This window comes from Amblyomma mixtum, chromosome 6 (assembly GCF_055824585.1).
Source record: "Amblyomma mixtum isolate Tamu chromosome 6, ASM5582458v1, whole genome shotgun sequence".
NCBI lineage: Eukaryota > Metazoa > Arthropoda > Arachnida > Ixodida > Ixodidae > Amblyomma > Amblyomma mixtum.
The window spans coordinates 93,784,676-93,800,431 of record NC_143017.1 but is presented as its reverse complement, the minus strand read 5'-3'; the positions used below and the strand labels follow the sequence as shown (position 1 = coordinate 93,800,431).

Here is a 15,756-nt window from a genome sequence, read left to right as displayed (position 1 = left end):
GCGCAGATCACTCGCTGTGCTGTGGTGTGTGAAGCATCTTAGTACTATGCTGGCAGCCGTGACCAGGCCACATCAATGGCACCGAGGAAGATACTGCTTGGATTGCTGCAACATTGTACCGACGCAGAAGACTAGCAGGACTGAAATGCAGCATTGGGCTCGTAGCTCAAGTGGGAAGAATCGACTTCTGGGGGAGTTTGTTTAAGGCTAGTTGAAAAAACCCGCACAAAGACGGTACACAAGACGGAAAAAATCGTAGCGTCGGTATCCGTTTCTTTCTTCTGTCTTGTGTGCAGTCTCGTGCGCCTTTCTTCAGTTACTAAAATTTGCAGGTTTGCGGTCCCTCCCTTGTTCGTCGGTGCCTCCACGGGTACTTAAATCTGGCAAAGCGGCCTGCGCACCTTAGGAAATGTGTACCTGCGTAGTGTACATGTCTAGCGCGGTTGATCTGCGCCACATCATACCTGAGTGGAGGCATCGGTGGTGTAGTACGGCGGGCTGCGAAGGTGCAGCGCGATGTCGAAGTCCTCGTCCTCGAACGGAAAGGGGCTCCCGCAGGGACTCCCACTCGAGCTCGACGAGAGCGGCGAGAGGCAGTGCTCTCCGCAGCACTCAGCGCAGTGCGGTAGCTGCCCGTCAGAATGGCCTTCGCAGGAGTCGTCGCTGTTGTAGTCTGGCGAGCCGGGCGAACCAGGACTTTCGGGCGAACTGGGCAGTTGCAGTTCCGAATCACTGCCGTACTGCTCATCATTGCTGTCGGGGTCCGACTCGCTGCTCATGTTGCGCAGTTGTCTTCTCTTGCAGTGTATTCTGTACAGGCGCTACCGCAACCACGTAACAGTCTCGAGCTGCAGCAAGACAAGTTCCGTAGCGTCCTTGGGGATCTGTGGGACCAAAGGTGTGGGCTTTGTAGCGATAACTAGCGTTGTACAAGCGGTGGTATGATGGACGCACTCTTCTATTTCTGCCTTTAGCATGACCTGGAATCTGGCTTACTCGGAAACGAAGTCACAAAGCCATTGCAGCGTCACCAACGTTAACAGTTAGGCACTTCAGCAATGTAGCTATTAAGATCATTCGAATCGTCTTTGAATTATCAGTGCTGTGAAATAGTCGGATTTAACGCCGCTGGGCATTGGAAGCGTTAGTTGGGCCATTATTTTGCGCTCATGATTTCTGTCTCCCAAGATGGCCAATAATTTTGTAATTGTTATTCTTACATGAAATTTAAACGTATCATACCTAATTGCCCCCCCCCCTCTCCCCCCCCCCCCCTCTTTTTTTCAGTGAAATATTTAGTGTAGCCTTCGGTGAAGCCAGCACGCAGTGTTAGTAATCGTTTTGCAACGGCGTCTACGACATGCAAGTTCTTCTGAATGCCTGCAGGTACCGAGCCACGTCGCCACCCCCGTTCATGGCTTATGCTGAAAGCGAAAGCTATATAAGAACGCAAGGCGACCGCATCCGAATATGTGTGGAGTGGCCACTAGCGAGAACAGCAAAGGTGTCCACGCAACAAAGTGAGCTCATCTAGGAAAAAAATTTCGTGACCAATTTTGCCAGTGCTTATGCTTAACCAGAGTTGCGAGCAGTGCCCCATATAAAAGGAGTGTGCACTGTGGTGAATGGGCCAGGTACGCTGATGAAGCGACTGCGAGGAAACATGATCGCATATGCCGTGGATAAAATTTCCTCCCATTCCACCTTGCTTGATGAACACCTGAGACCACTTTACGGCACACAGCACGCACGCAGAGCGGTAAAGCACGCAATCTATACGGATTTCAAAACTCGCCATAGCAAAGCTCCGTATCAGTCCCGATTGACGTGGTTGAATCTCAAGGGATGAGAATGGCACACATGTGGAATTCGACGCCTTGCGCACGCAGCTTTCACCTCACTGGTATGTTCTTCGCGTGATCATGCCGTATTTAGAATATTAAATTTTCTTCCAAGGATAGATGGCTAGGGCCTTGGCTCGGCCTGTTCGCTTAGTGCCGGGTGATCGATAGTTTATTCCCGGTCGCGGCACGACGGTTATGTGGTTCGCGTGGCTGCCTTGATTTAGAATTAACCCATCATCAAGCGTTTGAAAAGCGATGTGATGCGCCAACAGCCTCGTCTTTGGCGCAACGAGAACCCCCTGGTCACCAGCAGTCCGTCGAAACTGACGACGTTGTTGTTGTTGAGACTAGGAAGAATTACAGGCAAGTACACGGGCCTGTCCACTTGCTCGAGCTGAGCCACAATCACTGCCGCGTGCAGACAGAGGATAATTGAAAGATCTGAACGATCTGAACAGACTGAAAGAAAGGACGCGCGTCGCAACAACCCCGTCGGTCGAACCAACGATGGCGGCTTTAGCAGCAGATACCACCAATGCAAGGAGCACCCGCCACAATCGGAGAGAGCCCCGAGAACCCAGCCCAAAGGGCCAATAAGTCAGCACCAGCTCCCCTCCTCAAATGGTGATGTCCTTCGCAAAAAAAAAAAAAAAAATTGAAAACAGGTTTTCGAGCGGAAGCTCTACTCCTCCTATGAAAACCTCAAGGTCATGTCGCTCCGAAGAATGACCTTCAAGTGGAGGAGTGGGTGTGTGGCTGTGACGTCATGCCATGTGACAGAAGGCGAAGCTTAGCTTGACATTCGCGAGAGGATCGCGATATCTGTTGTTACAGCCAGCGTCTTCGTTTCGGCGGACGCGGTTATTGCGACGCGCGTCTCTTCTTTCACTCTTTCCTCTTTTAACTTTCCTCTGTCTGCACGTGGAAGCGGTGGTGGCTCGGCTCGAGCTAGTCGGCAGGCCCGTGCACTTTCCTTTTCATCCTTCTCTCAATCGGAACAACGACTTGACATTCGCAGATAGCCACGGAGGAGTCGCGCGCACGAAGACGTGCTTCGGCTGTATATCGGAGATGACTGATTGAGTCTGATGATTCTGATGATCAAGAACAACGCGTTGGCGAAGGACAGAGGGACGAAACGTGCTACGATTTAGGGCGAAACCAACAAATGAGGGGCTCGTCTGTAGAAGCAGCAGCGTGAACAATGACAGGGGAAGCAGGTAGCAGACGCTTCGCGTACCTCCGCTTTGAAGTTAACCAGATTCTAACTGCAGAAAACTACTGCAAAGACCACGAGATGGTTTGCTCCTTAATTGAACAACGACCAAGTTAGTGATATGCAATAAAGTAAAACCAATGTAAATTGTGTCTGACCATGCTTACTCGTGGTTCAGCTCTGTAAATAGGTTCAGCCGCGTTGAATCCCTGACAACTTTTTTTGAGGAACGAAAACGGCGCAGTGTCTCAGAGCACAGTGGACACCCGAACCGCACCGTAAGGGAATGGAGTAACTTGGGAGTGAAAGAAAAAAGAGGTGCAGTAGTGGAGGGCTCCGGAAAAACTTCTGAGGGCACTCTCCTTACGTGGAGGAAAGCGATTGGTAAACTGGTAAATTGGTTTTTGAGGCCTCCACGGACACCTGAACTGCGCCGGAAGGGAAGACAGGAATGTGGGAGTGAAAGAAGAGAGAAAGAGGTGCCGTAGTGGAGGCCTCCAGAATAATTTCGACCGCCAGACGATCTTAACATGCACTGACATCGCACAGCACACGGGCGCCTCTTTCGTTTTGCCTCCATCGAAACGCGGCCGCCGCGGTCGGGTTCGAACCCGGGTACTCCGGCTCGGGTACTCGTTTTTTTGGGGGAAGGAAAAGGCGCAGTAGAGCTCAATTCCCATCTAGGTGAACACGTCAATGGCGCTTTAAAGCATGCAACTGAACGCAGATATGTAATTGCTCCGAACCCCTGTCGCAAGCTAGCGCCAACTAGACAAAACTTGTAAGCTATATGCAAAGAAAAATGTTATGACACCCCCCTACCAAATGCTGTGCAAAGAACGGTTGCTCAAAATTTTAAGGCGAAAGCCTTTAATGTCTCACCGTTGTAAGCAGCAGTTGTCGACAGAAATGTCACGCTTTTCAGTTGGTCGAAACGGTAGTGACGTCACAGTGCGCGAATTTCAAACGGGACAAATTGTACTTTGGCTAGTAACCAGGCAACCAATTGAAGGGATCGTAAGTGATGCTCCAAGTAAGTGGGACTGAGCTTAGCTAATTGCTTAATTACTCAATTAGCCTAATTATCTTTCCTAGTCAGGCCATATAAATAAATAAAATCGAGTAAGAAATTTGTCGAGTTCAGGAATCGAACCCCGGTCTCCGGAGTACGAGACAAGCGTGCTAACCGCTGCGCCATGCCAGCTCGATGGTTTGGAATGAACAAAGGCGCGTCTAGTGAATACGATGTCTTCGTTCACTCCCATCTTCCTCCCTTCCCGTTACGGCGAGGTTCAGGTGTCCACCGAGGTATGCAAGACATACATTTCCTTTCCTCAAAAACCAATTTACCGACGAGGAAGGCGTGGAACTGATCGAGCGATGGCGTTCTGTGGAGTCCCTGGCAGCGTTGCAAGACGCTGTCACGTTCCACTCTTAGGCGAAGCTTAACATCTTAACCACACATCAGTGACCACACTTTAGGTCAAAAAAGTGCCCCCCCCCCCCCCCCCCTGGATTTTGACGGGTGTCCACCGAGTTATGTGAGACAGTTACTGCGTAATTTCCTTTCCTCAAATACAATTTTCATTTTCTTCATTACGGCCCCTCTTCCTCTTTCTTCTTTCACTCCCACTTCCTCCCTTCCTGTACGGTGCGGTTCAAGCGTCCACCGAGATGACAGAGAATTACTGCGCCCTTTCCTTTCCTCAAAAAGCGTTCAAAGGGCAAGGCATCGCGCCGAACGGGTGGTGGTGTTCCGTGGACTCCCTGGCAGCGCTACAACACGCTGTCGCGTTCCACTCCTAAAAGGCGAAGCTTAAGCGTCATTAATTAGCAGTTAATTAGCATTCAGGCACAAATCAGTAATTTACCATTAATTAGTTATTTGTCGTCACTTAGTTATTAGTACTCAATTGCATGTGACGCCACCAATGCCACAGAAGCAGTCAAAGTGGTGCGGAAAACGCTTTCGCCTCTACGCATTTTAGACAGTCAAAGTGCCCCCTGAATTTTTGGTGAATGTATTTGGGAATACTGCCACCACATTGAGGTCGACCTTGGGATTTCGTCTGCACCTGCGTTCATCATCATCACCATCATCAGCCTGACTACGCCCTCTGCAGGTGAAAGGCCTCTCCCATGTCTCTCCAATTAACCCTATCCTTTGCCATTTGCGGCCACCGTATCCCCGCAAACTTCTTAATCTCATCCGCCCGCTTAACTTTCTGCCGCCCCCTGTTACGTTTGCCTTCTCTTGGAATCCTCTCCGTTACCCTTAAGGACCAGCAGTTATCTTGCCTTCGCATTACATGCCCTGTCCAAGCCCATTTCCTCCTCTTGATTTCAACTAGGATGTCATTAACCCGCGTTTGTTCCCTCATCGACTCCGCCCGCTTCCGATCTCTTAATGTTACACCTATCATTTTTCTTTCCATAGCTCGTTGCGTTGTCCTTAAAGGGAAGCTGAAACGGGTTTTTGAGAATTCGAGGATATTCGAGAATTCGAATCTATCAAGCTTCCAGATAAAGCATGCAAAGTATTTTATGCGAAGCATATTACTCGCACAACCGAGCTCTTCCTTGCTGCGCCGCGCACGGCCGCGTAGCTACCACTTGACCTTCATCGGCGCACCACGTGATATGACGTCACAAGAGCTGTGAAAGCTGGGGCCTCGTGCGCTCGCTTGCGGACGCGCAGCCTCAATACCTCCTAGAAAGTCTTTCTAGGAGGTATTGGCAGCCTCCGCCGGCGGCCTAACTCCCGCTCCTACCGCTAGGAGATACTGACGTCACGCAAAAGGCGACGCACTCGTTGAGTCAGTTGAGCAGCGAGATGTGGCTCGCCAGACCGCAAAGCGCAAGTTACAAAGAGCCACGGGAACGGGAGAAGAACGAGAAGTACGGCTTGCCAAGCGACGTGCACAGTATGCAGCTAGACGGCAGCGTTCGACAACCGATGCCGAGGTGAAGGATGAAGCTTCGAGTACTTCTACTCGGTTCGAGCGGCGAAATGCGTGCTGAAGAAACTCCTCAACAGCGGGAACAGCGCCTTGTAAAGGAGCGTGCTTACCGGAAGAAACAACGTGAGAAACGAATTACTTTACTGATCATCATAGTGTATTTATTGGTTTGAGAAAAATAAAGGAAGAAGCAGAGTAACACATGCGTTGTTCTTGTCTACAAAATGGCTAACCAGGTATAGCCAGGTAATGTTTAATTTTTTAGGCTACTATGCTTCGCATCCTAGGCTTAACCGTAAGCTAAGCCAGGCCATTTTTTGCAGTAGTATTTAAAATGGTTGCATAATCGCCGATTAAAACCGCGACGATGCTTAGGCTTCTCACTACGTTAGCGGAGTGCGAGGAAACTCGGCAGTGACGTCATTGTTGCCGGAATTTCAGATGTCCGCTGCTTACACCTGCATGCTGCTGTGCGTCGCCAGATCGCGCCAAACAATGCATAGTGAGCATCACCTTCGATGACGTCGGTTTTCTTCCACGGAATAACCGTTTCTTCGCTGGAAACGTAGTGCCGTCATACGTGACGTCATCATCGGGGCCTCTGCCCGTCGCTGTGCACTTCAGAGATGCTGAACACCGACGATCACTTTATTCGGCGATTACGCCACGATTTCAAATGCTAGAGCAAAGCGATTTAGCAGGCTTTACCTGCACATTTTGCACATTCGGCAACCTTAAACTCATCCAATTCCAAAACCGCTTCAGTTGCCCTTTAACTTGAGCTGAACCCCCTTTGTTAGCCTCCACGTTTCTGCCCCATAGCTGAGTACCGGTAAGATATAGTTGTTCAACACTTTTCTCTTCAGGGATATTGGTAAACTGCCATTCATGATCTGAGAGAACCTGCCATATGCGCTCCACCCCATTCTTATTTTTCTAGTTATTTCCCTCTCATGATCCGGATCAGCAGTCACTACCTGCCCTCTCTTAGTACTTTCCAGCACCTCGCTACCAATTTCGAACGTTCCTGTGTTATCTACTACTAAAACTAGAGTCGTCACTGAGGAGGGTTTTGCGCCGCGCCGCGTGTCTTCTCCCGTTAATGCTCCTGTACGCCGATGACATCACTCTGTGGGCCACGCAGGACAGCACAGGGGATATTGAAACCAGCCTGCAAACAGCGGCGACGATAGTAGACCGCTACGCCCGCCGCTGCGGTCTTCAATGTTCCCCTCAAAAATCGGAATTTGTGCACCTCCGCCCCTCACAGAAGTGCACAACTAAAATATCTCTTTCTCTCGAGAGTGGTCCCATACGCGAAAGTGATGAGATACGGGTACTCGGACTCTACATCCACAAACACAGGCGGCCAGACACTACATTGGCCAAACTCCGTAAGGTGGGGGACCAGGTGGGCCGCATGGTCCGCCGGGTTTCCAACAAACGCGGAGGGTTACGAAGTAAGGATGCCTTGCGGCTGGCAAACGCCTTCGTAACTAGTCGAATTCTCTATTCGACTCCTTATCTCCACCTACGGAAACAAGAGGAGGATGCCCTTGAGGTCATCCTTCGCAAAATTGTTAAACGTGCCCTTGACCTCCCCATCACTACTTCGAACAGCCGGCTTATGGCCTTTGGGGTGGTGAATACTTTCCGGGAGCTCCGGGAGGCGCACCTTACAAACCAGTACACGCGTTTGTCGCTAACGGAGTCGGGTCGCCGCCTTCTTGCTCGACTCCATATACAACACACCCCTCCAATGGAAGACAGGTTTCGCATCCCGGAACTGTGGAGACGTGCCCTCCACGTGCGGCCTCTTCCAGCAAACATGTCACATGAAGACCATAATGGTCGGCGCCTGGCACGAGCGGAAGCGCTAGCCCGATATTATGGCAACAAAACAGGTGTATACTACGTGGACGCCTCCGGCCCTCACCACGGGGGATGGCACACGGCCGCGGTAGTTCACAACAGCAACACAGTTAATGGCCTCACTTTCAGAGCCCGCAGTGCAACACAAGCAGAAGAGGTCGCGATTGCCCTCGCGGCCTCACATTCCAATTCAAAATACATAATTACCGACTCGCGAGGGGCCTGTCGGAACGCCGAACAAGGCAGCACTCCCTTCCTAGCCTATCGAATATACCAAAATTGCATACGGGATACGGACCCCGCACACCGTCACCTCATATGGGCCCCTGCTCATCAGGGGTTGGCAGGAAACGAGTCAGCAGACGCAGCCGCCCGCGCGCTCTCTCACCGGGCTGTTTTCTCCTCCCCACCTGATCAGGAACCCGATTTTAATCCGGTTTATACGTTCAAAAATATCGCAACCTACTTTCAAGATAGCCATCGCCTTTACCCTAGCCCATGTAAAGGCCTCAAGAAGGCGGATGAGCGGCTTCTTCTCCGCCTCTTCACCAATACATTGCTGTGCCCGGCAGCACTAAAACATTTTGACCCCTCCTTTAGCGGCAACTGCCCGCACTGTGGTGCGGTGTCTTCGGACACCTATCACATGGTGTGGGCCTGCCCTTCCAACCCGGTCATTTCCCCTATCCCCAACCCAACCCGGGAGGACTGGGAGGCGACCCTGCTCGGCTGCCACGACTTACAGGCCCAACAAGCCTTAGTCGGGCGCGCCCGGGCGGCGGCTACCGCCACTGGGGTCCCAAACTAGGGACCTCCACCTAGTGTTTGTAAGGATCGGTCCCTTACGGGCCGATCCAAACACCTCCTGTTCTGAATAAATGCTTTCACCACCACCACCACCCGTTAATGCTGTCTTCTGTTCGTACGTGCACCGATTGCGACTCGGCTCGGGTGTGACGTTATCAATCTAAATTTTAAGGCGGAAGCCTTTAATGTCTCATCGTTGTAAGCAGCAGTTGTCGACAGAAAATGTCACGCTTTTCAATTGGTGGAAACGGTCGTGACGTCACAGTGCGCGAATTTCAAACGAGCCAATTGCACTTTGGCTAGTAACCATGCAACCAATTGAAGGGATCGTATAGTGATCCTCCAATTAAGTGGGACTGAGCTTAGTTAATTGCGTAATTACCCAATTAGCCTAATTAGCTTTACTAGTCAGGCCATATAAATAAATAAAACCGATTAAGAAATTGGTCGAGCTCAGGAATCGAACCTCGGTCTTCGGCGTGAGAGACGAGCATGCTATCCACTCCGCCATGCCAGCTCGATGGTTTGGAATGAACAAAGGCGCGCCTAGTGAATACGGTGTCTTCACGCACTCTCATCCTCCTCCATTCCCTTCCCGCGAGATTTAGGTGTCCACCGACAAATGAGAGACAGATACATTTCCTTTCCTCAAAAACCAATTTACTTTACTGACGAGCGAGGCGTAGAACCGAATGGGCGATGGCGTTCTATGGACTCCTTGGCAGCGTTGCAAGACGCTGTCGCGTTCCACTCTGAGGGGAATCAGTGACCACACTTTAGGTCAAAAAAGTGCCCCCCTGAATTTTGTGAGACAGTTACTGCGTAATTTCCTTTCCTCAAATACAATTTTCATTTTCTTCATTACGGCTCCTCTTTATCTATCCTCTTTCACTCCCACTTCCTCCCTTCCTCTACGGTGCGGTTCAGGTGTCCACCGAGATGACAGAGAATTACTGCGCCATTTCCTTTCCTAAAAGACCGCGGCGGCTGAATTTCTTGAAGGCGAAATTCTAGAGGCCCGTGTGCTGTGCGATGTCAGTGCACGTTAAAGAACCCGAGGTGGTCGAAATTTCCGGAGCCCTTCACTACGGCGTCTCTCATAGCCTCAGTCGCTTTGGGACGTTAAACCCCAATAAACCAAACCTTTCCTCAAAAAGCGTTGCGTTCAAAGGGCAAGGCATCGCGCTGAACGGGTGGTGTTCCGTGGACTTCCTGGCAGCGCTACAACGCGCTGTCGCGTTCCACTCCTAAAGGCGAAGCTTAAGCGTCATTAATTAGCAGTTAATTAGTAGTCAGGCATTAATCAGTAATTAACCATTAATTAGTGATTTGCCATCACTTAGTAATTAGTACTCAATTATATGTGACGCCACCGGTGCCACAGAAACAGCGAAGGTGGTGCGGAAAACGCTTCCGCCTCTACCCACTTTAGACAGTCAAAGTGCCCCCTGAATTTTTGCGCCATCCTGTCACGTCATCTCCCACATCGGCGACCCGGGTTCCTTTCCTTTTCGAAGCGAAAGCTTCACTACGGGACCTAGTGCTACGATCGCCGGGTGCCTAGTTTTCACCTTCAAATGACCTTGAGCTTCGAAAGTAAAGGAAAGGCGTATAACTGGCGTCTTTGAACAGTGGAAACCTCAGCCGTGCTTGCGGTGGTAGTGCGCTGCATGCGTTGGCATTGACAACGTTGAGCCAGAAACGCGGCCCTGAAGCCGTAGGCCGTCGGCGTTCATTGTGTTCATTGGCGTTGGCGTTCACAGCGTTTTACACTCCGATCATTTTAAGGAAAGGAAGTGCTCGTAACTGGCTTCCTTGGTCAGTGGACGCCTGAATCGCGTTTATAGGGGTGATGACAGAAGTGGACAGCATGCGTTAGCGCTGACAACGTTATAGCAGACACACGGTACTGCTGTAATAGGCCGCAGCGTTCATTCAGTGAGCAAACTCTCGCGGCCAACCATTAACTGCCACCTGGGTGGGTGCGCCGCTTATCCAGTGTCCGGAACGAACGCACTCAACATTACAGACGCCGAGCCGCTTATAGTTGCCCGATACGCCATAGCTTTCGCTCTCTAACCAGGTTCAGTAGTAGTTGAACCGCAGCTAATTTTTATTCTAATGTTTCATGACGTCATATGACCCCTGACGTCACATATACCTGGTGACTTATTAGTTATTATGCGAAAGCGCGGTATATTGCAGGTGGGCACTGCCGCCACGTACTTCAAAGCGCGATTGATGTGTCTAGTTTTCTAGGGATCCTGTAAGTGCCTTTACCTTCCTCAAAACCAACGCAGTCTAAACCATCGGCTTGTTTTGACAAAAGTAAAGGTGGATAACTTCCACAATTTTAAGGTGGACACAGCCACCTGCCTACTCACAGCGCGACTGAGGTGAGCCACACTTGCTCCACAGACGCTTCACAGACGCTTCAGTGCAGGAAGCTCACCGCAGCATCAATACATGATGGCGGCGATGGCGGCGGAAGAAATACAATCGTAAACTCCGCGCTCACATCTCTGACCTCACCCAGCAAGCTTCCGAGTATGCTGCCCAGCTCGCCGACACTAACTCGGTAGATCGATGCAACAGCGCAGAAAAACATGTCGAGCGGCAACACTTGGCGGCTCTCTAAGAGTCTTATAGACCTACAAAAACACGATCGGAAACCGAGAAACACCTCAATCGCGCGATACACAACTTCCCAGGAAACGCGGAGAAGCTAGCGAACGCCTTGCAGTCACAATACATCAGTCAGGATTAAGACCGGCGCGGGCAGGATTATTCGTACGCAGGCTGCTATAATTCGAAACTGGATCAGCTTTTCCGGCTTCACGCCTTCGCGTGGCTCTTGCCAAAATGCGCAGGAGGGCACACGGGAGGGATAAGGTCACAGTCAAATTATGGGCGATCCTTTCTGATCGGTAATACGAAACCCTAGTCGAACATATCAAAGCCATTTGGACCAAGGGCACTTCATTGCCACCCAATTGGAAGACATCATTGTTAACCTTTATCCCGAAGGCGGGGAAACCGGTAAAAAGACTACCTCCGGCCCATCTTCCTCACTTCATGCCTAGGAAAACTGACGGAAACAAAGGTCCATGAGCGCCTCTCGGAATCTAGAGTAAGAACACCTTCGCCGACACCATTCTCTGTTTCCGACCTGATAATTCCGCACAAAACATCTTTTAACAGCTTCATCGCGAGGTGCTCGAACGCATAGAACGCCCACACAACGACAAAATATTCCCAGCACTTGATCTCAAGGGTGCGTTTAACAATGTTAAACACGGCGTCATACTAAAGCGTCTTAGCGAGGCCAACTACATCAAACATTTCTTAACAGACCGCTTGGCCTATATACACATAGAAGAGACCGAGTATGGCACATTTGAGATGGGAAGGCGCGGCACACTACAAGCCGCTGTGTTGTTCCCGCTTCTCTTTAACATTGCCATGATGCATCTCCCGGAACAGCTGGCGGAAGTCGGCGGTGTTCAGCATGCGCTGTACGCCGACGACATCACCATCTGGGCCACTACACGAAACATAGGAGAGATGGAGGAATGCCTGCAAGCAGCGGCGAGCATAGTAGACCCCTATGCCACGTACTGCGGCCTCCACTGCTCCCCGTCCAATTCCGAATTTGTGCATGTTCGATCTTCTCCGAAATGCAAAATCTCCGTTCAGCTTTCTCTCACCAGCGGCCCCATCCGTGAAGTAAAGGAAATTCGAGAACTCTGTCTCTTCATTAATCAACATCGTAAGGCAGACACAATTAATTCTTGCCCAACTCCGCAAAGTCGGCGACCAGGTAGGCAAAATGGTTCGCCGCGTTTCCAACAAGCGAAGTGGGTTGCGAAGTAAGGAAGCGGTGCGGCTCGCGCATGTCTTTGTAACTAGTGGAGTACTGTACTCGACTCCCTACCTCCGATTACGAAAACATGACGAAGATTACTTGAAGGTTGTACTCCGCAAAATATTCAAGAGAGCCCTCGACATCCCGATCTCCGCTTCTAAAGCGCGACTACTCGCGTTGGGGTGGTGAACACCTATCGGGAACAGTTCTAGACCCGTCTCGTTAACCAATGCACGCGTATCGCCCAGACCGTGTCCGGTCTCCGCCTCTTGGACCGGTTACATATCAAACATGATCACCATACATGGAACGGGCTCGATTGCCCGAACTGGGGACACGCACCCTCCACGTTCGACCCCTTCCGACTAATATGAAGAAGGACCACGATGTCCGCGCTGGCGGATGCCCTGCACCGCCACTATGGCTCAAAGAAACAAGTCTCCTACATTGACATTGCAGGCCCCTACAACTCCAGGAGGGAATGGTGCACAGCTGCATTCAAACACGAGGGAAAACAAGTGGACGGCCTCTCGTTCAGAGCGCCCGACTCAACGCATGCGGAGGAAGTGGCGATCGCCCTTGCAGCCTCCCATCCCGACTTTAAATTCATCCTAAAAGATTAGCGCGGAGCCTGTCGTGACTTTGAGTTCGGTTGGATCATTCCACTCGCTCACCAAATGCTTCGCCACAGTACTCTCGACGGCGATCCAACTGATCGCTCAATCATATGTCCCGGTCACCAAGGCAAGCCAGGTAACAAAGCCGCCCATGAGGCAGCCCGCGCACTCACTCACCGGGCACCAGGCGTCCCTCGGGAGGTCCTTAACCCAGATCACAGCCCTCTCCTTTCTTTTAAAGACATTACTGACCACTCTCGTGCCTAACGCAGGCGCTACCTGGTTCTTATGAAGGGACTGTGTAAAGCTGGCGAACGAACTCTCCTCAGGCTCTATACAAACGCCCTGCTGTGCATGGCGGTTCTCAAGCACTTTAACTCTTCTTTTGACGGCCGCAGCTCATTCTCAGGGGAGGTGGCTGGCACCTTCCAGACGGTTTGGGTATGCAGGCAAAATCCCCATCAACCCTTCCCCTACCCGAGAGGACTGGGAGGCGGCCCTGTTCGGCTGCCAGGAACTACCGGCCTGGTTCGGCGGACCTGCGCAGCGGTCACGATCAAAGGAATCCCGGAATGAGGGACTCCGCGTTGTATTATAAGGGGCGAGACCCACTAGAGGCCTCTCCTCGAACAACTCTCTGTAAAATACTAAATAAATGCTTTTCACCACCGCCACCTCTCGCGCTAAAAACTCTCGCCATGCTATCGCCGACAGCCACAAAGGCCGCGGCAGAAGCGAGATACGCGCGCCGGACCGATAGAGTTCCTCGCTCTGATGCTCCATACACGGACGCCGCTGCGTCTTGGGCACTTCGAGATATGCTCTGGCCGAGGCATCGTGAGAGCGCTCCTAAGGTTGCGGGATTCCCTGAAGAACTAGAGGAATACAAATCGAGCCAAATGGGCATGCAGAGCCAGTTGAAAGGCGACCAAAAAGTGCACAATACATGCACTCTATTGCGCGCGCACACGATATTTCTCTTGTATGAAACCTGCGTCCACTGAAAGCGCAGATTCCGGCCTTCACTACGGACGCCTCCCGCCTCTCCAACTGATTCGCTGCGTCTTAGTTCGCCCTGCCTGTGCTTTGCTCAACGGGACCAGAAAGCTAAGAACGTAAGCACTGCTCTTACCTGATGGAAATAGCTTTCCACGGAGCGAAGAACACGGAGCACTGTCTGCGATGATGGCGCCGAGAGCGAGATGTCGGTGCAGGCAGTCTCGAGATGCACGTGCGGCTCGTGCATGCGCTAAAACCATTGTTTAGCAAAGAATAAAGAAAAGAAGCGACGCAGTGCGTTCTTCCTCTTCTTTCTTGAAAATTTGTTGACTTTATGCTAATCGGCGTCCGCATCGCAAATTTGTTTTTCTGTCCCATTAATTTTTAGCGCTCTACGACGACTATTAGGATTTTCGAGAGAAAATGGCTTATACGTGGATTGGCTAAATACTCGTCGGAGTCAGCCGTTGCCTGTACCTCCTCTTTGCTGTTGCTCGCTTGGCTTGCGGCTTCGAGGCACAAGTTTTCCTCAGTAGCTGCATTTTCCGGGCGCATTCTTTGTCCCAAAGTCACTGGTTGGAGAGCGTGATAGTTCTGGAATCGCAGCCGCTGCGGCGACATTGTCGACGTTCGGCTGCTGAGCCAGAGGATGTGGGATTGAATCTCGGCTGCGCTGGCCGTGTTGGAAGCTTAATGGATGCGAAATGAAGGCACGTTAAACCTGAGGCAGTCTAAGCAGTCTAAGTTAAGCCGAAGCCCTTCACCGCGGTACCTGTGTCGCGTTCGTTAAACATAGACAACTGCGTTCAGCGAGTACAAACGACATCCGTTTATTTCAGGTTACATGACACGACTGGCGCCCCAAGGGGCGCTCCTTTGTTTCCCTTTCCTAGCTTGTTTGGCTTGTCTTGCCTTCCGACTTGGGACGGTCTTGTTTCGGTTTCGGTTTCGCAACACATTCCCCCCCGAAAATGACTTGAGTCAGTTTTTCCTTTTACGTTAACTCAAGAGGATACACGAGTTGGATTGGTCTCTTGAGGGTTGATCCTCCAGGTAGTCTCAGAAGGCACGATCGCACCTTCCCGTCTCTTCCAGGAAACAGTTTATCAATCCTTGCGATCTTCCACTGCTGCCGTGGTTGAAGACTGTCACGAAGAAGAATCAAGTAGCCTTCCTTGATCGCTTTTCCTTGACGTTCGTTCTGATTCTGCACATTTCGCAGTTCCTCAAGATACTCTCTGGTCCACCTACGCCAGAAAGCTTCTGTGGTCTGTTGGGGTCGGGTCCACAGTCTCTGAAGGGATATGTTGATTTGGTCATCTTCGTTTTTTCCCACGCTAGGCAGCGACGTGAGGCGTCTTCCTGTCAAGAAGAAGGAAGGGCAAAGAGGTTCCGGTTCTTCCGGTCCGTCGTATACATGAGTTAGAGGTCTTGAGTTCAAGACAGCTTCAATTTCGGCGAAGGTCGTTGCTAGCTCGTCGAAGGACAGAAACTTGGCAGCGATAACTTTCTTGAGCGCAAGTTTGGTTGATCCGACGAGTCGCTCATAAAAGCCACCCCACCATGGTGCGCGCTC

At 51.2% G+C, this 15,756-nt stretch overlaps 1 protein-coding gene across 2 annotated transcripts in view; it reads right to left on the bottom strand.

Moving 5' to 3' along the window:
• The window catches only part of LOC149339724 (uncharacterized), a 43,465-nt gene extending 28,475 nt beyond the window's left edge, over positions 1 to 14,990 (bottom strand). The window contains exons 1-2 of one of the 2 annotated variants that reach the window (XM_089550555.1): positions 14,314 to 14,451; positions 465 to 884 (exon numbers count right to left, since the gene is read on the bottom strand). In XM_089550555.1, the coding sequence (XP_089406681.1) occupies positions 465 to 779 (315 nt within the window). In that variant the 5' untranslated portion in view covers positions 780 to 884; positions 14,314 to 14,451. Of the gene's footprint in view, positions 1 to 464; positions 885 to 14,313 lie in introns of both variants that reach the window. The other variant, XM_089550556.1, reaches the window with a different exon arrangement.
• Between the last annotated feature and the right edge of the window lie 766 nt (positions 14,991 to 15,756).